Here is a 19,831-nt window from a genome sequence, read left to right as displayed (position 1 = left end):
CATGCGAGGGCTCTTATCTGGGCCATGACACAACCTGCAAAGGGCAGGGTGCCTCTGTGTATCGTCCAGAACACACGCAGGGCTTGTGCAAAGACTCGCAGACACGAGCACACAGATTTTATACACACTCCCACATGGGAATTGTGATATTCCTCGGCGCCCAGGGCTGCGCATGGGGTCACCCATCCTCCCGCAGAACGCGACCGACCCTGCTTAGCTCCGCTGCCGCGCGGGCCGCTCAAACACCAACCACGTGACCTTAGGCTCCTCCCCACCGTGGGCGGAGCCTGAGCCCTCCGGCCAATCAGCAGCGCGGGGGCGCGGCCGGCAGCGCGGGGAAGATGGCGGACACGGAGAGCGGCGTGGGGAAGCGGCCCAGAGGCGCGCAGGTGGGCGCTAAGGGGGGCCTGGGTCCAGCCCGCGACCTTGAGGGGAGCCCGGGCCGTTCCCCGGGTCCGGCTCGGAGGGGAGCCCGGCGGTAACGCGTGCTGTCCCCCGTAGGTTGAGGACAGGAAGGTGGACTGGCGGCGCTGGAAGCAGGAGAGTAAGGAAGGCCGAGTATTGCGGGGGCTGCGGCCGCTAGGCGGTCACGGCGCGGTGTTTAATGCCAGGCGCTGTTCTCCGTCCCAGGGAAAGCAGAGACGAAGAAATGGAAGGAGATTAAGCTGCTGAAGAAACTGGACAAACAGCGGATGCGAGAGCTGGCAGAACAAGAAGCCCAGACGCAGGAGGAGCAGAAGGAAGACAGAGGTGATGCTGCTGTGACCCAGTGGGGAGACCTGGGTGGAAAGTGCTAGAAAACCTGGCTGTTAAAAGGCAGTCGGTGTCACCTATCGATAGGAAAGGTGTTACTTCACAGATCCGGTGTGGATCAGTCCACATGCTCAAACAGGCACAAACACTGTGCAGCAACCACTGCAGTAGAGATCCTTCTAAAGAGAAAACCAGTGATTAATCTAAGAAACAGAAGTTGCTTTTCCCCCATCACGCAGGAGCGCAGCCAAAGCAGCAGATGTGACGCTGCACACCGGCTCTCTCATGTCTCTGCTCCCCAGGCCGGCCGCACACGCTGAGCGTGGCCCTGCCCGGCTCCATCCTGAACAACGCGCAGTCACCGGCCCTGCGCTCCTACCTGGCCGGACAGATCGCCCGCGCCTGCGCCATCTTCTGCGTGGATGAGATCGTGGTGTTCGACGAGCACGGAGAGGATGTCAAGTAAGGCAAGACTGAAAGAGAGCACGCTTAGAATGGGTTTCAGGAAAGAGTTCTTCCCTCTGAGGGTGGTGAGGCACTGGCACAGCTTTCCCAGAGAAGCTGTGGTTGCACTGTGCCTGTCCAAGGCCAGCTTGGATGGGGCTTGGAGCAAATTGGGATAGAGGAAGGTGTTCCTGCTCATAAAAGATCATCTTGTTCCACCTCCTGTCAAGTTCCCTTCCAACCCAGGCCATTCTGTGATTCTCTGAAGGAAGAGCCATGTTGTTCTACATGATATTTCCTCTCAGCTTTCTGTTTCTTCATTCTTCTATTAAGCTAAGGCCAGGAAGGAACTGCATGTACCTCTCTCCCCAGTGCCAGGATTACAGGGACCACTATACCCCAGGGAAAAAGATGTTGACTGAACTGCCCTTGGCAGCTCAGATCATTTATCCCAACATGGGGTTGACAAAGCAACAGGAGGCCAAGTTCTCCTGTACCCTTAAACCTTGCTGTGGAGGAACAGGATATCTTGACACATCACATTAATACAGAAAGATAAAAAACCACAAAAACCTGAAAAAGGTACTAGGCTTGGAGAGAGTTCCAAGGATGATCTGTTAACAGATTGTCTCTGGAGCAGCCCTCTTACACGGGTTAGAGGAGAGGGATGTGCTGCTGGTGTCAGATTAAGAAGCAAGGCTTGGTCTTCTGGAGACTTGACCAATCTCATGCTGAGTTAAGAAGCTGCTTGCTTTCACTTTCAGGAGTGTGGAGGGGGATTTTGAAGGAATTGGGAAGAAAGGCAAGGCTTGTGTGCAGCTGGCTCGGATCCTGCAGTACTTGGAGTGCCCTCAGTAAGTTTGCTTTTCTCTATACTCAGCTCCTTTGAGTCAGAACAGGGCTAGAATTGAGATCCAGATTCCATAAACACACCTTTTCACATTTCACCTTTCTCTGGTGACAGGTACTTGAGGAAATCCTTTTTTCCAAAACACGAGGACCTGCAGTTTGCAGGTAAATGCAGTTGTCTCTCTCCTTCCTGAGCTCTGGCTCCTTGTGTGTGGGACAGCCAGGACTTTTCCCCACTTCAGCACTGGACCTGAGAGGGAAGGAGCAGGGGAGCACCTGCACCTACACCTGTGTTTTCCCCCAGCACCTCTTTGTTCTGTGCTGTTCTAGGGCTGCTCAACCCCCTGGACAGCCCCCACCACATGCGGATGGACGAGGACTCGGAGTACCGGGAGGGCGTCGTGCTGGACCGGCCAACCAAGCCAGGCCGAGGCTCTTTTGTTAACTGTGGGATGAGGAAGGTGTGTCTGTTACCCACAGATGCCAGAACAACTTCCCTTGTCTCTCTGGCAGATTTGCAGCAGGCAGGGTGGGTGCTGCTGGGTTTCTGCAGTTGGCTGGTGGGGGGTTTAAGGTTGTTGCTGTCTTGTCCCTTCTGACTTGGTAATATTTGTGGCTTCCCAGGCCCCAGCAGGCCCCAGGCATTCCAACAGATCATTGCTTTACTGATGCAGCTGAACCTTTGAGTAGCAAAATAAGCTTCAGACTGATGAGCAAGCCCCTGACCCACACACAGAGCTCTTCATCTCAGCTCCATGCCAGAATAGACCCCCACTTCCTCAAAGGATTCCCTTCCTTCCCCACCTTCCCCAGTCCTTCCAGAATGTCTGGTTCTGATGGTGACTGTCACTGCAGGAGGTGCAGATTGACAAACAGCTGAATCCTGGTCTGCGAGTCACCGTGCGCCTGAAGGAGCCCCAGAATCCAGGTAATCCATGGCCCCAGGAGCATCTGTAAACTTCAGTCCTGCAGGAGCTGGTCCTTCTGTATGACAGGTTTGAAGGTACCCAACAGTTCTGCATGTTCCCATCACTCCATACACAAATCTAATAACACCCTTACCATGCCTGCCTCAATAACTCGAAAGAACTGTCAGTTCTTCTCAGCAGTAAACAGCCCAAACACACTCACAGGCTTTCCAGAACTCACCACATTTCCAGAATACTTATTCACATCCTGGAAAAAGAGAGGGTGATGGCTGTGGCTGGTCAAATCTCACCAGATCACAGGGGCTGTTTAACCTCTTTGCTTTCTTTCAGAAGCCAAAGTGCGGAAAGGCACCGTGGTGTCCTCGCAGCACCCCCGGGCAGTCTCAGGCTTGTACTGGGGCTACAGCGTCCGCCTGGCCTCCTGCCTGAGTGAGTATGCACAGAGATTCTCTGCCTGGGTGTCCACACCAGTCTCAGGCCTACTGGCTGCACACATCCCTTTCCTAGAAGTCTTGTCTGAAGGAGATGGGCACATTACATGTGCAGCCAGCAGCCACATGGCAGGCAGACTTTAGGGATGAAACAAGGCATGAACCACCCCAGTCACCCTCCAGGACTGTGCCCTGTAACCTCCACTCACCATTGCTCCAAAGGGCTGTAAAACAGCAAGAGATGAGTTGATGCCCATCTCTATTTCCATAACTACATCCCGCTCATTCACATCACAGCCAGCAATCAAATTTGAGTTCAAGAGCCCTGGAAAATTCTTTTTGTATCTTCTGGTTGATTGGACCTTGTAGGAACACTGTAAGCTGTTAGGGGATGGTTCCTGGCACCTGTCTTGAGCTTTGAGGAAAAGGATGTGGGAGACTCTTGCAGCAAGGGAATTATGTGGGAAGGAGGAGTCATTCTGTCTCAAGCTGCACTTTTGGCACTCTTGCTGCCACCACTTAACCATGGAGTGTTTTAGCCTGTCCAGAAGGCACATGGTTGAGGACATGGCAGCAGTAACTCCAAACTCTCTTTTCCAGGTGCTGTCTTTTCCGAGTGCCCATTCAAGGAAGGTTATGATCTCTCTATTGGCACCTCAGAGCGGGGCAGCTCCGTGGACCAGGTCACTCTGCCCTCCTTCAGGTTTGTGTCCTGCCTGTTTGGCCCCACTCAGAACTCCCAGTGAGGCTGGTGCAGGCAGCAGAGCAGGGGAAATACCTCAGAACAAGGCCAATTCTTTTCCTCTTTCTCTGCAGTTGGTAGCAGGGACTGTCACATTGGCCATTGGGGAGGCAGCTGCAGTGGGCACTGTCAGCAACAACACAGCTCCCCGTTTCAGCAGCACACGGGAGCCTGGATGCTGACCTAGACAGTCTGCCCTCTCACCCTGTCCTTGTGCTCTCCCCAGGCATGCCCTTGTTGTATTTGGAGGCCTTGAGGGCTTGGAAGCTGGGGTTGATGTGGACCCAAACCTGGAGGTCACCGACCCAAGCATCTTGTTTGACTTCTACCTGAACACGTGTCCCAGCCAAGGCAGCAGAACCATCCGGACAGAGGTAGGGCTGAGGGTGCTGGGTGTGCACAGGGCAGTGCTGGGTGTCTGCCTGGGCAGTGACACATGGCCCAGGTGTGCTCTGACTGCCCTGGCTCTGCTGCAGGAAGCGCTGCTGATCTCTCTGTCTGCGCTGAGACCACACATTGAGGAGGCTGTGAAGACACCCAAAGACACCTGAGGGAAGGGAAACCACTGACCTTGCCCTTGGGGAGGCAGCTCTTCAAATGTGGGGTGCTGGGCAGGTCACTCCAGGAGCCTGGAGGGACCAAGGCACAGTGTGACTGGAACTGGCAGCGCTGCCCAGCTGTGGAGACCCAGGGTCAAAGAGAGACACTGCTCTGAATGCAGTGGTCTCACCCATAAGCGCTGGCAGACCCATGTTAATGCCACAGGTTATATTGGTATCACCCAGTCCAACTGCTCTTTTTTCCTTATATGGACTCTCTCTAGAATGTTCTCCCCTTCCTTTTCTCCTATTGGTGCTGGTTTATTGCAGTGCTCCGCCCCTGTAACCTCATTGGTTCCCCAGTTGGCTGCCCCTCCTCCACACACTTGTACTCAGTTCCCATTGGCCCTTGACCCTCAGATCCGCCCCTTTTCCCCCTTATAAACCCTGTGTCCTGAGCCTTGTTTGGCCTCTGTCCCTGGACCCTCTACATTGCAATAAACTCTGTTTGGAGCTCCACACAAAGAGCTGTCTCTCACCTTGTTCATCAGCAGTTTAAGCAAGCGTGCTCTGGGCTCTGGGAGTGCAGGTGGCTCACAGAGGCTCATTGTGGACACACCCCAACACCCAGCCAGGCCTTCACTGCTGCTGGGAGCCCAGGTCTGTGCCCTCCTGCCTGCATGGTCCAGGGCTGGTTGCTGCTTCCCAGCAGTTGGTATGAGGCTGGCAGCAGACTTGGTCTCAGCAGCTCGGACATCTGGGGTGGCAATAAAGCTGTATGGAACCTCAGTTGCTGTGAAATCCAGGTGTGGGCCTGGATTTCAGGCAGTGCCTCTGGAGCAATGTGGCCTTCAGACTGAAACAAAGTCAAAACTTATCCTTATGCCAAGAAGCTGTTCCTGCCTCAGCCTGACTTCCCCCAGCCCCCCTTCAAGGCTTCATCTTTCCCAACAGCAGGAAGGGCTGGAGCTTCAATTGAGCCTCAGCACTGAAACACATCATCTCATTACAGTCTGGCTCTGTCTGTGATGCCTTAAGCTCTGCCTACAGTGAGCTCAGACAGGAAAGCAGCTGGAAAAGTTGGCTCCATCCTCCCCTCCTCCTGCTGAGATATTCAGAGCTTTGGTGAGAGCAGATAAGAAACAACCAATACCATGGGTTCAAAGCTTTACTGCTAAAACCATCTTCTGAAAGAAAACAATTGTACAGTTCTTTGGCCACAGGAAGGCAGGAACTCCTCCTCTGCTCCCTTGGCACCCACCTTGCTCCCCTCCTTCCCTGCTGAACAGCAACAGTTGACTTCCCTTTCTGCCTGAGTGAGCCTCACACAACTCCAAGGCAGCAGTGGATTAGGAGCAAATCCTAGAGAGCTACTACAGTGTCAGGTGCTCCTGAGCCTCCTGCAGGACCACTCTGGAGCCCTGCTCTGTGTGTGTTTCAGTCAGACACAAGGGGAACAGTGGAGAAGCACAGGTTTGAATCTTAATTCCCACATTTACACAAGGAATTCTGCAAGTGATTGCCAGTCCCTTGCCAGGGGTTACCTGTATTTGTTCTAGTCAAGGTTCACTGCTTTCCAGCTGTGATGGCTTTCAAGTTACTTGTTCTCCTGAGGATGTTTGGGACAAAGAGGAGCCCTGAGGCTCTCTCAATGCTCTCAATGGGAACCAGGAACCGTTCCAGGGGGATTTTATCATCCACAGGGCTGTTGGGCATCACGTAGGAGCGCAACTCAATCTCCCCACTTTCCTTTTCCAAGATGAGCACCTTGAAGAAATGGGTGGGGACAGCCACGTTGTTCTTCCCAATCACCTGGTACTTCACATACATCTTCCCATCGGCCTCCATCCTGCACCAACAGCAACATCCCAGGTTAGCTCCTGCTTTGGTGTCACTCCACCCCCTCAGTCCTCCAACAGCCCCTAAGACCCCACCCACAGCAGGCAGCAGCTCTGCCTCTGCAACAGGGCTGTAAAACAGCTGGGGCAGAGGCTATGTGACATGGTGAGGGTGAGCTGAGCATTGGGGCTGCTCCCAAATCCCCTCCCTGCTGGCTCTCTTTAACAGATTTTCCAAGCTACTTCCTGCTCCTGAAGAGATCTCAACATGAGACAGCTGCTCTTTGGTGCTATGTGGAGATCTTTGAAAATAAAGTCATGTCCTTAAGTGGAGAAGCAGTCCATGACATTGAACCTGAAAGTTTTATTCTGCAGGGATGGGGTATGCAGTCTAATCTGGTAATCAGCTAATCTACTAAATTGTTAAGGACTGACAACAAAAACAAGCTGGTTACACTGCAGCTCGGCAATCCCACTTGACTCATGAAATCATCATCTGGATGGGAAATACATAAACTAATCCTAAGGTACCTTTCCACAGAACCTCTGTGCACAGCTGGTCTCACCTACTGAGAGGGCCCTTAGTAGACCCCTCCTGGTCCCTCAGCCTGTTTTCCTTTGCAAGCTCAATGCATCTTTTTGGTGCTAGTCCAGCTCAGCTCTTGTGTTTACCTGGGCAGGAAGAGGGGTCCTGTGCAGACGTAGACATTCCTGTTGTTTTTTGCCAAGCTCCTGCAGTACTTCTCAAGGTTATTCCAGGCATTCTGATTTAAATGAGGATTCTAGAAACACAGCCAGTAGTCAGTTGCTGGGGTATTTCCTCACTGTTTAGAGTAACACATCTCACAGAGCCCCAAGCACTTTCCATACCAAATCTCCACTATCACCTCTGCTTTGGGAGCAGTGATGGCCTGGTTTGCACACCCATTGCCTAAGGCTGCAAGTTTTAGCAAGTGTGCATCTAATTGTTTAATTCTGCTCCTGACAGGAGCTGCGCTGAACGGGGTCTCTCTTTCATGGCTTGAGAGGCACACACAGGCAGGTGCATTTGCAGGATCCCTGCTGTTAAATCTATCAGTAAATCGGCACCTCCGAGTGACTCTGACCCCTCTCTGCCTGAACTGCTGCAGGCACAAACACAGCGGCTCTCCCGGGGGTTTCCCTGAACGCGGGCAGCTCCGGCTCCCCGCGCAGCCTCGGGCCGTACCTGCGGGGCGATGTTGCTCAGGTAGAACGTGTCCCGCATGGCCTTCTGGCTCCACCGGTGGTTGGCGGCGGCCGCCAGGTGCCCGCGGTCGAAGCCGCTGCCGCGGTAGTCGGCGTTGGTGGCGCGGTGATATTCGTGCACCGTGTCGTCCTCCTGGAAGTCGCAGGCGGCGCGGTCGGAAGCGCCGCTGAGCGTGTCGCGGTTGAGCTGCTCGATGACCCAGAGCGCGCTGCGGCTCCGCGGGTCGTAGCACAGCACGTAGGACTCGCGGCTCCGCAGCTGCGCCAGCCCGGGCAGCCCGTACTTGCTCAGCTCGGTGCGCACCGAGCCCGGCGGCGCGGGCAGGCTGGCCGCCGCCACGGCGGGCAGCACGGGCAGGCGGGCCAGCAGCCCCTCGGCCGCATCGCCCCGCTCCCGGTGCTCCCGGCGCTCCCAGCGGGCGAGGGCCGCCCCCAGCCCCGCGCCCACCGCCAGCGGCAGCACCCACCGGGCCCGCAGCATGGCCGTTCCACCGCGCGGCCCGGCCCCGCCTTAAACGGGCCGCGGCCCGGCCCCGGGCGGCCGCGCTGCGCCGGCGGCATCGCCGCTTTAAGGGGGAGCGCGCACAGCGGGAGCGGCGGGCGCGCCGCGATCCCGGGGCTGCTGTCCTGGGGAACGGCCGGGGACGGGGGCACCGGGGACAGAGACACACCGATACCGGGGACACGGGCACCGGGGACACCCGCGCCCACTGCCACCCAGAGCGCTCGCAGGAGCGGTGGCACCCGTGCCGCGTATTCCTGGGGAAGGCAAAGCAAACCCATGGCGGAAAGGAGAAGGCGGTGGAGGAGCCGGGCGGGTTCCCCAGGGCTCTCTGTCACACCTACGGACACCGCAGAAAGGCTGGAGCGGCCCCAACTCCGACTCACACCAACGGGAGAGGTTTGCACAGACATCCGTTTAGTTAAAGGAAACCTTACAAAAATAGTGTTTGAAAAAAAAGCATAAAAGAAGGAGTGATGAAATGTTCACTACACCATTTTCTGGCAGTTCTTCGCAAATAAAGTGGGAAAAAAAAAAAAAAAAAGTGTTATCTCTCCCTTTCTTTGGGGAAAGGGCATTTTAGAAGACTGCCCCAAACAGCTACAACAAAGTCACTGATATTCCTTCGGGAAAAACAGCCTCTGATTCCCAAGCACCCCAGATTCCCAAAACAACTTCTGGCCTTCACTCTGTTCAATGCCGAAGTGTGAATAATTCTAGGTGGAATCACAAAATTCCAACTCAAAATCAGTCTCCCGAGTGACCACCACCAGCAGCTTGATCCACCTCATTGGCAAAGCCACCAAGTTCTACAAAGCTTGAACTGCAGTGAGGTGCAGGCAGAACAGAACTCTCCTTCCCAGGGAAAGCTCATCTCTTCCCAAATCCAGGAGTGTCCTGATTTCCCTCCCAGCTGAAGGTGATTTCCCTTTCCCCTGCCTGGCAGTAGTCCTGCCTGTGAGGAACACATGCTAAGACCCATTTAAACATCCTTTGTTCAAGTCCCTGTGAGATAATGGGTCCCCAAGGCACCCCAGACTAACACCTCCCACCCTAAATATCAGCTCTTTCAGCAGGTCAGGATTGTAAGAAACCAGAAGCAGAAACATCTCAAGGCCGGAACAGGTGTTACTTGGTCACACAAGTAAGGAAACACCAGTTAAGTATTGTCTCACTTCAAAAACAAGAAAAATAAATCACAAAAAACCTTGAGGAATGAAGCCAAGGGCAACACGAGGAGATTCAAAAGCTGGTAAAAGGTTAAGACTTTCTTTTGTCCCCTCAGAAAATCTGGTTTTGCTCTTAAAGAACGGAGAAAGTCTTGGAATAAAGAAATAGATGTCCCAAGACAATGAAAAGTACCACTCCTTTCAACAGCAGGACAGAAGTTCTACCACACAGGAAGGAAATAAGCAGAATATAAAACAGCTTTTTATGTATGGAACAGCCTGTCTGGACGTTTCAAAGTTGTTGCAAGCTCTCCCCACAGAACTCAATAGGTTTGGCAGCCATAGTTTGGATAAGGCTACAGAATTTATCCCAGAGATCCTTTCCAGCAGCCAAATCTCTCACTGCATCCCTTTAAACCACTGCAAACTCCTTCCAAAAGCACTCACTGTCACCCCCTGAAGCAAGGTGACAGAACACAAGGCCTTGCACACCGAGGAAGGGAGAAGGCAGCACCACACCTGTGCTGCCACCTCCCCTGTGCCTTCCCCAGTGGGATGGTCACCCCCAGGGCCCAAAGCTATGCTGGAAACGTGCACAAGTTCATCTCCAAGTAATGCTTTCATCCTGATTTGCCTGCTGCCTCCTCAGGTTACTTTAAGGAGACTTCAGCTGCTCAGAACAGGAACACTCATGGATGGTCCTGTTGCCAGTAAGAAATTCCAGCATAAGGAAACCCTGCAGGTGCCAGGGGAACCCAGAATGAACAGCCCAGGCAAGGATTCAGGGAGATGAGAGCAGAGTTTGTGCATGGAATGGGAAAGCTGCAGTATTTATAGCAGTTCTGAGGCAGAAGTGTTTGGAGCAGGTACAATTCTGCCTCCCAAGAGTGGGGCCCTCTGGTTCTACATTTGTACAGAACCTCCCAGGTGGCTCTTTGACCACACCAGGTCTGGCCAAAAGCCTCCCTAGTGCAGGTACCCAAGAGCTGATAAGACCACCTGGAGCAGCTCAGAGAGAACATCCACCCAGTGGCCAGAGCAGCCCAGGATGCTCCACCACACTGCTGCCCTGGTCTACCTGTCCCATTTTTCTTGGAGGAAAACTATACCCTCAAGAAAAGATTGCAGCAGAGAGGGATGCTGTTGCCACAGGTATTAATTACAGATTGCTTTAAACCTTAAATTGCTCTTGCAACACAGCAAGTGGTACTGGAGCATCTTCTCAAGAGGCAGAGATTGCTTGGGATTGCCAATAAGAACATGGGAACGTGCACCAACCTGTCCTGCCATCTCCCCACACACCTTGGTGAGAATTACAGCAGCCTGTGAAGGCCTTCAGTGAAGGAAATAACACCAGGAAAAAAAGCTGAAGGCTGCCAGCATCCCTCCTGCTAGGGCAAGTCTAGGCCAGCAGCAGCTTAAGCAGATCTAACAAAGACTGACTGACCTTTAACAAATCAACACCCATAAATACCAAAGACTGCAGTGTCCAACAGCAGAGGTGAGCCAGCACAGCACAGAAAGAAAGGGAAAAGCACGTTGGATTAGTGTTCACTCAAGAGCTTCTGCACCACACAAGCACCTGGGTGCTGGCAGTTTCTGAGGATTAGGGTTTCTGCTCAGCTCAGCACTGTGCAGCTCAGCAGTTCTCCCTGTGGTTTGTCTCAGTCCCTGTTCACCTGAGCCCACTGGACCATATCTGAAGTGCAGCCGTTTTCCCTCTCAGGAGGAACAAGTGTCCAGCTCAGGACTGTGACTCCAACAGGACCAGAACAGTGGTCAGCCCCAGCTGTCAGCTCATGACAGATGCCTCTGTGCCTGCTGGATTGTGCTAGAGAAGGACTCTTATTGCAGATCAGAACTGTCTCTTCCTGGCAAGAAGTACTGTGAGACAATAGCAAGGTTACTGTGACCAGACCTTAATGGGAGTAGTAGTATTTAAGCCACTGAGGCAGAAAACTCCAGTTGTGTGCCTGTATAAATCCCTAAATAATCTGTCTTCATTGCACATGATTAGGTGTCCATTTCTTGTGTTTCAGAATCCTGATTGTAGCTGGATATGCTCCAGTTCAGAGCAGCATGAGGCCTCCCTGCTCTAAGGCTGTGTGTAGTAAGGCTTGACTTGGAACTACACTTCATAGGGGGGTTAAAACCACCACAATGTTGCTTTCAAGGACACCTCGTTGATAAGGCAGTTCTGGATTCAGGCAGTTTGAGTGCACAGAGCCACCAGCTGTCACCGTGTCCTCCCACCTCAGCTTCCCAAGTCTCTTTCCCAGTCAAAAGAGTGCAAACTGCCAGGTGACCTTCACCAGAAAGTGATGCAACCTTCTTCTTCTTCTTCACACGCCTCAGGGATGGCCAAGTGCAGACACAAGAGAGGAGAATCCAGAATCCACTTGAATGGCAGAATGGGTGACTTCACTGGAATACATTCTATTCACAGGAGGAAGATCCTTCTATCCTCACCCACCAAAATTCACTGGACTTAAGTCTGTCCTTTCCCCATCAGAAGTTACTCCGTGTGTTACTTCCACGATACAGGAGTCCATCCCTTCAGGGATATGCAGACAGAAGGTTTCTTTCTCCCCAAACTCAAAGTCATTAAAAAAAGATACAAAGAACTGCTTTTGGCAGCAAAGAGGCATTTGAGATGTGGAAAAATCTGGAGTGCAGGACCCAAGTAGACAGGGAAGTAATCAGTCTTTGACCTAATAAATAGAGTAGAAGTCTTCAAGGTGGCCAGTAGTTCTAACAAAACCTGAAGTCTTGCAGAGACCAGTAGGAGCTTTAGTGCAGCACACTGCAAGGGGCCATCTCCCAAGATCCACTGCCACACAGTTCTCTGACACCTTTTGTTAGGCCCATGGACTATTTGGAATCTTGAAGTTCCTTTGCCTTCTTCAAAATCAGATGAACATCAGAGATAGGATAATCCTATGGCAAAGGAGCAAAGGCATTTCAGTGACTTCCCAGCATTCTTGATACAGATTGTTTTATTTAAGCAAGGCAAACCTTCACAACAAAGTTCTTGGCCTATTATAACACACAGCCATGTTCAGTTACTCCTTTAACAGCTACAGTTTCCTGTTTTGTAACTGATCAAACTTCAACACCCTTCCAGAAGGTTTGTTGTTTTTTTTTCACTTTGTCCTCCAAGGGCACAGTAACCTGGCCTGACACAGGGCTCTGTCTCATGCCAGAGAGCCTTATCAAAGCCAGTATCTGGCACAGCCCAAAGCAGGAACTGGCAGAACGTGAGATATCCAACAGTGCATTGCAGGCGTTTCCAACCTAAGGCTCTCACAGATCTCAGAACTGAACAAAACCCTCTGGCCAAAAAGTTTAGCAGTGTTACATAAGATTTCACATCTTTGCTTGAAATGATTAAATTTTGTTTTTGCAAACCAAAGGAACATTAGAAACCTCCAATCTATGATAATTTCTCTGTAGGGTAGAAAGGGTGCATGTGCTAAAGACTCCCACTGATCCCTGCAGATTTTCCTTCAAGCAAACATCACAAATGTGGTACTTGTCTTGAACCAGGCATACTCTCCCACCCTCTCACATACTGTCATCTTCTCTCACAGCACTATTTTAAGACTTTTCCAATTGCTCTCTGCACCCACTCAATTTAATTCTTACCTGTAGCAGCCTCATGTTCAGAGTGAAGTCTCCTTCCAGCAACTGATCCCGGATGAGTCTGAAAGATGGAAATTATTCCAGCTACTTTTGACTGTTTACAAAGAAACTTTAAACCCGATAACCTCTTCACCAGATGCCCTAACACGTGCCTAGAGAAGACTCCTGGATCCATGGAAGAGAAGAAGAGGAAGGCTGTGTGTGTGTACTTACGTCAGCATGGCACAACAGACGAGCAGGAGGAAATCGAAGCGCTTGTCGTCAGCAAAGAGGGAGTCCCAGATGCGGATGACATCTGGCAGCAGGAACTCTTGGGACAAGAGCAACGTCAGCCAGCGGAAGGCAAAGAACTGGGGTTTGATGTTCTGTTCTTGCTGTCAGACAGGCACCAGGCAAACAATGAGTACGTGCTCCTGGTCAGCTCCCTACAGGCAAGAGATGCACCCCATGTTTCCATCCCTGTCTCCTCCCCAGTGCTGCTCTAAGCTCCCAGCTCATCCTGCAGCAGCAGGAAAACCTTTGCATCCTTTGGAGACTCTCTCATTCAACCCTGACTGAGAGATTTTCAGTGCAGCCACACTCCACACCTCCAGCCAAGTCAGAAAATGCTCCCCTATCCATCCACAACATGGAGTAAAGGAAGCTTTTCTCCCTAAAGGCTCTATTGTGTTCTGTTAAACCTACCAAGTAATTTTAAAGTTCCCATTTCAACAGTATTTTATCTGCAAAGCTGCAGCCCTCCCCCACTAGCACAGGCACTGTTTGTCAGGATTTCCTCTCCTTTCCAGAACCCTTGTATTTATGAAAAGCTTTACTATTCACCAAGATAAACAAAGATGGAACAGAGTTCACACTGATGGGTGGTAAAACATGCTGTAAGCACCTTTAGCCTGAAGTTTTCCTGTTTTCTGATGTTAAATCCAACATAGCCTAAGTTTAACCAAGGTCAAACAAGCTCAGGATTCTGCTGATATTCTTAAGGACCAGCTGCTGCATGGCCAAGACCATTTCCTGCCAGCCAAACATTAAGCAGTTTTTCTCCCCAGTGGATCTGTACCAGCCAGCACTCTGGGCTGTGTCACTGTGTGGACAAACCCTCTTCTGGATTATAGAAGAAACATATCCTGACTTTTCTAGGCGGAAAAAGACTTCAGTGTAATTTGGTCAAGGTTGCAGTAACAAGAATAGCTTTCCCTTCCAGTCTCCTTGCACTTTCACACCAAATGGACTATAAGACTGGAGATGTTTGTAATGAAAGCTGCCTTCTATGTGTTCTACAAAACTCACACAAACCCAAAGCAGCTGAAAACCTTTGAATGAAAGGGAACAGTATAATTTGGCCAGTGGGATCATCCAGCTCACTGGATTTCACTTCTCCTTTGGAATGTGCTCCATAGAGTTTAAGTCAGTGCTGCCAGGGCAGCCAGTGGCAATAGAAGTGTGTGTGTGCAGTGTGGGGGATGTTTTTTATTTTGTTCTTAAAAGCAGAAACAATTTCTGTAGCCTGGAATGCTGAAGAGCTCTACAGCAAAACTCATGTTTTGATGTCTACAAGAGAGTAAAAACTCTAGCTCCAGCTCTGCAGGTGACCAAGGATCATGGCCAAGCCCCTTCAGCCTCCCAGCTGGCAGCTGTGCAACAACCACAGTTTGCTTTCAGAGGCAGGCAGGGGAGGAAGCTTTGCTGTGTCAGCTCACTCTGGGCTCACTCTAAGGAGAGGCTGTTTCAGCTCTCAGGTAAGAGTCTCTGCCCCACAGGCAAAGCCTTTCATACACTCTGTGTTCTACTCAAGCAGTTTAACAAAACCAACATTCATGTGCACTGTTAAGCCACTTCTCACATCCCACCCAAGACCCAGAGAAACACCTGGCTCCTCACCAGTTTCAAATACAGCTCCACATCTTTTTCCTTCAGGGTGGAGTACACCTTCTCCATTTTATAGGTAATACCACACTGAGAATCATCCAGGCTCTTAATGAAGTTGTCCCGAATTTCAGCCATTAGATTGGTAAAGCAGAAAAATGTGTCTGCTTCAGCATGTTCTGGGGAAAGAAAAGAAGAACATGGGAGAACAGAGGAAGCCTCACTGAGAGAGGTACAGAGCTGTAAAATTGTCCTTGTTCCATAATCTGGTTGCTGTACTGGATCTGAGGAGTAGATCCCACCAGATCTTGACTTGCTTGGTCTGGGTCAAAACTAAACAATCTTTTTTTTAGGTTTTTTTCTAAACTAGAAACATCTACATAGCCACAGCAGATACTAACCCTGTGTCAACACAAGGTCTTCGTGACATGAGGTCACAAAACAGTTATCTATGCACAAGAACATAATCTGCCACCAGCACACACCCTCAGAGCTCCTGTGAAGCAGAAGCAACAGGCAAAGTCCTCCCTTTCAATTTTTTCCTTACCATCTATATAAAGTACAAGGAAACAAGAGCTTCTAAGGGAATTTTGTTTAATAAATAAAGAAAAATTGCTCAAAAATCCTCACTTCCCATGTCCTCACCACTCCCAGCCCATTCAGCTCCCACCAATTCCCCAAAACTCCTCATGCCACACAGAGAAGTCGCAGTACCACGGCCACTGCTGAGCAGTCAAAAGGCTTCCTCACCTTTCCATTCACTGTTAGGGTCTGTAGCAAAGGTGTAGTAAAGAGGCCCCACGATTTCATTCATGCCCTGGACATAGGCTATCCCGGGGTTCAGCTTGGCATAGATGAACAGGATCCTCTCCACCACTTCCCAGTGAGCTTCACAGCCGTTGGGCAGAACTTCGTACTCGCTCAGAGAGCTGGGGGTGCTTTTAAGAGGGGAGCTCACCTGGAAAACAAGGCTGAATCAGGACAACCAAGGGGCACAGATCCCTCAGCACATGTGCCAAGCTTGGCTTTTAACACACATAGGCCCCCCACAAGATCTGGGCTGTTTATACCACATAAACCAAGACAAGCAGCTCTGGGAGCACACAGGCAGAGAAGTCCTGGTGCTGGCTGTCCCTGAAGAACAAAGTCTGTGCAGCAATGCACAGTTCCTTCTGAATCATTGCACCACATGATCTCACACAGTAAAAACCACAGCAGTTCCACTTCTTTGTCAGTAGTATGAGGGAAGGGTATTGAGAGTTGTGGGAGAAACCACCTTCCCCAATAGCACGTGTGCTGTAACACTCACAAAAGGGGAAAGAGACTGCACATTTTAACAGCTACTCTGCTCTTCTCCTAATATCAGGTCTAAGATCCAGTTCTGGAGGACTATGGAAATTTGTAATAAATTCATAGTAAATTAACTCTTCAGTGTTTTGTTGCCATACAGGAACACATATGTCAGGCATAAAATAACTTGTGACTCCAAATACTACCAGAAGTCAGGTAAAAACAGTCCTTAAAATTAAATACACCTATAATTCCCTACAGTCTGTCAGGCACTTCAACTGATTCCACCACGTCCAGCCCCCAGAATGCTGAGTATCTGTTGGGGTGTTTCCTTAATTCCACTGCACAAGCAGAAAGTGAAACAGAGAACAGCCCAAGAATGACCCTTCCCTTTCCCAACCTGAGACCTTGCCCTGTGACAAGACAGCCCCAACCCAGAGCTCACATTTGTCACCCCACTGCGGTTTCGTGCCACCGTCTGCGACTTGAGCGTGGTCTGCTCCACGCGCCTGCGCAGCGTCTCAAACTCGTTCTGGGGGTCCAGGATCAGCAGGCAGGGATAATCCGTGGGGCGCTGGAAAAACGCCATGTCAGGGTACAGCCTCCTAGGATGGACACAGCAGGAAATCAGGGACAAAGAAGGAAGTTCGTGCCCCATGTTGAGTGAGAGGCTTGGTTTAATATTAAACTTCCTTTTCAAAGTACAATTTGTTGACCAAACCGCCCAAGTTCAGAATCTGAGTGGTTGTGCCTCACACACCTGACATCTTTGTCTATCTGGAGGAGCACTTCATTATCCTTGAAGTAAGTGTTCCATCGACTGTCTGGGTTTGGATTGAGAGGCTGAAGAGAGAAACAACAGAAACAGAACAAGCGTGTTTCACACATATCAATATCCTCAGTAAACATACAGTGATTTAACATTTCTGCTGTCACCCTGCCATCAGCACAATCCGAGCACATCAGGGTCATTTTTTCTCTCACATTTTAGATCCTTTTCACTCATCTCTTCAAGAGTTTTTTCCCAAATCAGTTTTTTTTTTCCTTCTGTTAACAAGGAAAAAAAACTGACTGCAGCTCCAAACCTGTACCATGGAGATGGTATTTAGACTTGGGGTAAGAGTTATCCACCCACCCAGCACTTTGATGTTGTGGTTCTTCTCTCCACACCAAGATCCACACAAAGTTAACAACTAACCAAGGAAAAAACAACAAGCTACATTCCAAGGGATTCAGAGATCACTGTGACCTGCCTGTGTGGTTTTACAGACATGCCAGTTTTACACCACCAAGGCTGCAGAGATCACAGTGGGGCAGGTGACTGCAGGGGAGTGAACGCTCAGAATGGTCATGGGAGCAGCTGTATCATTTTACAGTCTCTTCTGATCAGTTACTTCACTCACTCCTCCCACACACACACACTCCTAACAGCACTTTCAGAGAAGGAGAAAGCCAAGACATGCAGGAAATAGTCTGTTAAAAAAAAAAAAAAACAACCCAGCAGCATTATCAGAAATAATCAACTCTCCTGCCTTCCACACCACAGCCCAGCCTGACTCTCCTGCTTCTTTTCTATCCTCTGCTCCAAATCCACTCATGGACCCAAATTCCCAGGGGAGCATCTCATGGCTCCAGGAACCTCTTGTGAGCCTCTCCCTTTCCCTAGGAGACCCATGGCCTGGGCAGGCAGCCCCAAAGGGCAGGAGGAGGGAAGTGCACAGCTGAAAACAGCTCTCTACAGAGCTGCTGGTGCTTTGCCAGTATTATACATTCAAGGCAAGCACAACAAAAGTGCCAGCCCGGCACCTGGGAACCCACAGAAGTGCCAGCCCGGCACCTGGGAACCATCTCCCACCTTGGCAGGGCAGAACAGTTGGGAACAGAGCCAGGAGCAGCCCAGGGGGCCAGAAACTCCCCAAGGAATTTTCTGCAGCACAAAGGCTTAACAACACTTACGTGATCCTCTAAGGTCACATCTTCCCTGGAAACACCCAGGTTGGCCTTGGCAATCCCAGGCTGGATAATCATTTCCTTTAGGAACTGGGAATACAGATCCCTTAAAGAAGAAAAGAGGAATTTGAAATGAGGAAAGTAAGGTGAGCACACAGACAGAGCTCAAACAGATGTTTCTGCCCCACCCTGCTCAGCTAGAAGGCATCTGATTTTCTCTTCAGTGTAATTGAAGGGGTCAGGCCACCAGGCAGAAGGGAGAACAGCACATTACACACAAGAACAATTTGTTTTATGAAAGTATTTAATTATTTAAAGCCTATTCTTCTTCTCTGCAGATATCTTTGAAAATAAAGGGACAAGTACCAACAGCCTCACCTCTGTTTCTTCAGCAAAGAGCTCCATAAGGCTTTCTCTAAAGGGAGGTAGTTCAGGAGTATCTGCACAGGAAACAGATGAACAGGAATTAGTATTCTATGAGCTGTCCTGCAAGATGAGCAAAGCAAACCCAGTGGCTCAAACTGGCTCTTGGAAAATACTGGGATTTCTCTCCAGGAAGCCAAATACTTTGCTAAGCAACAGTCAGGAATATTTCAGGGACTGGCTTTCCACACAGAACTATTTGTAGGACTGATCAATAGCTAACCTGACCAAAATGCACTGCTTGCTTAAAACTGAGGCTGTTCACATGCAAAGTGCTGATCTCCACAAATTACTGCTGACTTCTAGCGGCTTTTAAGCTCTGGCTTTATTGTTTGTTTACAACTTCAACCGCCAAAAAAGCACTATGTGTACTTAATCAACCCAAAGCATCGCTCTCAAGAAAGAAAAGCACCGCAAGCAAAACCCACCTTCCAGCACAGGCAGCGCAGCCCACCATCAAAGGGAATTCCTGTGGAACACCGGGCAGAAAAATAACCACGTTAGCCCATCTCTCACCGCGGCTTGCTGATGTCACCTCACAAACAGGCCTGGCAACACTTTTCCTCCCCGAGGGGCACGGGGAGGAAGCACGAAGCTTCCCCAGGGACACTGCTGGGGCTGTCCAAGGGGTGATCTCCCAGGGGACAGCCCGAGCCAGGCGGCACCAGCCCGGGGCACCGCCGTGCCCGGAGCCCCCTCCCCGGCCCGGGGCGCCGCCGTGCCCGGAGCCCCTTCCCCGGCCCGGGGCGGTCCCCGCAGCACTCACCGCTGAAGCACAGCTCGCGGAGCTTGCTCAGAGCCACCGTGGGTTCGCCGAGCACCTCCTGGAAGTCCGCGATCCTGAGGGGAGCGAAGCCGCGGGCGACATCAGGGTTGATACAGGCAACCCGCGACCCCCCAGAGCCCCCAACCCCTCAGAGCTCCCGATTCTCGAGAGCCTCCAGCCCGTGCAGCGCAGCCCCGGCAGGGTGGGGAGGGGAAGGACCCCCGTCCCTACAGAGACACCAACCTGCTCTGGTGCAGCCGCGACATGGCGGCCCCGGCGCCCCTTCCCCGCGCGCCGCATAAACGCTCCGGCTGGAAACGCTGCCCGGGGAGGGGGATGCGGGACGGGCCCCGCCCTGCGGGGGCGTGGCGGAGCCGCCCGCTCCACAAGGACCCTTCCCTGCGCTAAGCCCCGCCCCGCGCGCCCCAGGGCGCCTTTCCTGAGCGCCTGGCCCCGCCCCCTCCGGGCAAAGCT

At 51.3% G+C, this 19,831-nt stretch overlaps 3 protein-coding genes across 5 annotated transcripts; 1 reads left to right on the top strand and 2 right to left on the bottom strand.

Annotated features, from left to right (window-relative positions):
- Nucleotides 1-292: 292 nt before the first annotated feature.
- Nucleotides 293-5,212, top strand: SPOUT1 (SPOUT domain containing methyltransferase 1). Of its 2 annotated transcripts, XM_071454325.1 has the most exons (12): nt 293-389; nt 502-544; nt 631-750; nt 1,056-1,215; nt 1,962-2,051; nt 2,162-2,211; nt 2,377-2,507; nt 2,902-2,974; nt 3,306-3,404; nt 4,007-4,109; nt 4,375-4,522; nt 4,625-5,212. In XM_071454325.1, exons 1-12 carry the CDS (start codon nt 342-344, stop codon nt 4,697-4,699), a joined length of 1,140 nt encoding a protein of 379 aa, XP_071310426.1. In that variant the 5' UTR covers nt 293-341; the 3' UTR covers nt 4,700-5,212. The 2 variants fall into 2 exon arrangements, with proteins under 2 accessions (XP_071310426.1, XP_071310427.1); XM_071454326.1 differs by lacking the exon at nt 502-544 and having other exon boundaries at nt 297-389.
- Nucleotides 5,213-5,837: 625 nt separating this feature from the next.
- ENDOG (endonuclease G) lies at nt 5,838-9,214 on the bottom strand. The gene is made up of 3 exons (XM_071454328.1): nt 7,733-9,214; nt 7,198-7,307; nt 5,838-6,536 (listed from the first exon to the last, which is right to left on the bottom strand). The coding sequence occupies exons 1-3, from the start codon at nt 8,231-8,233 to the stop codon at nt 6,254-6,256; spliced, it is 894 nt and encodes a 297-aa protein (XP_071310429.1). The 5' UTR covers nt 8,234-9,214; the 3' UTR covers nt 5,838-6,253.
- Nucleotides 9,215-9,364: 150 nt separating this feature from the next.
- TBC1D13 (TBC1 domain family member 13) lies at nt 9,365-19,756 on the bottom strand. Of its 2 annotated transcripts, XM_071454323.1 has the most exons (12): nt 19,601-19,755; nt 19,358-19,431; nt 19,020-19,060; nt 18,547-18,608; nt 18,175-18,274; nt 16,979-17,061; nt 16,664-16,823; nt 15,679-15,886; nt 14,944-15,107; nt 13,279-13,439; nt 13,069-13,126; nt 9,365-12,360 (listed from the first exon to the last, which is right to left on the bottom strand). In XM_071454323.1, the coding sequence occupies exons 1-12, from the start codon at nt 19,621-19,623 to the stop codon at nt 12,295-12,297; spliced, it is 1,200 nt and encodes a 399-aa protein (XP_071310424.1). In that variant the 5' UTR covers nt 19,624-19,755; the 3' UTR covers nt 9,365-12,294. The 2 variants fall into 2 exon arrangements, with proteins under 2 accessions (XP_071310424.1, XP_071310425.1); XM_071454324.1 differs by lacking the exons at nt 9,365-12,360; nt 13,069-13,126 and having other exon boundaries at nt 13,366-13,490; nt 19,601-19,756.
- Between the last annotated feature and the right edge of the window lie 75 nt (nt 19,757-19,831).

This window comes from Agelaius tricolor, unplaced genomic scaffold (genome assembly GCF_023055355.1).
Source record: "Agelaius tricolor isolate 1412-34295 unplaced genomic scaffold, bAgeTri1.0.p SCAF_38, whole genome shotgun sequence".
NCBI classification, from domain to species: Eukaryota; Metazoa; Chordata; class Aves; order Passeriformes; family Icteridae; genus Agelaius; species Agelaius tricolor.
Note: the sequence above shows the minus strand (reverse complement) of the source record. Positions and strands in the feature narration are given on the sequence as shown.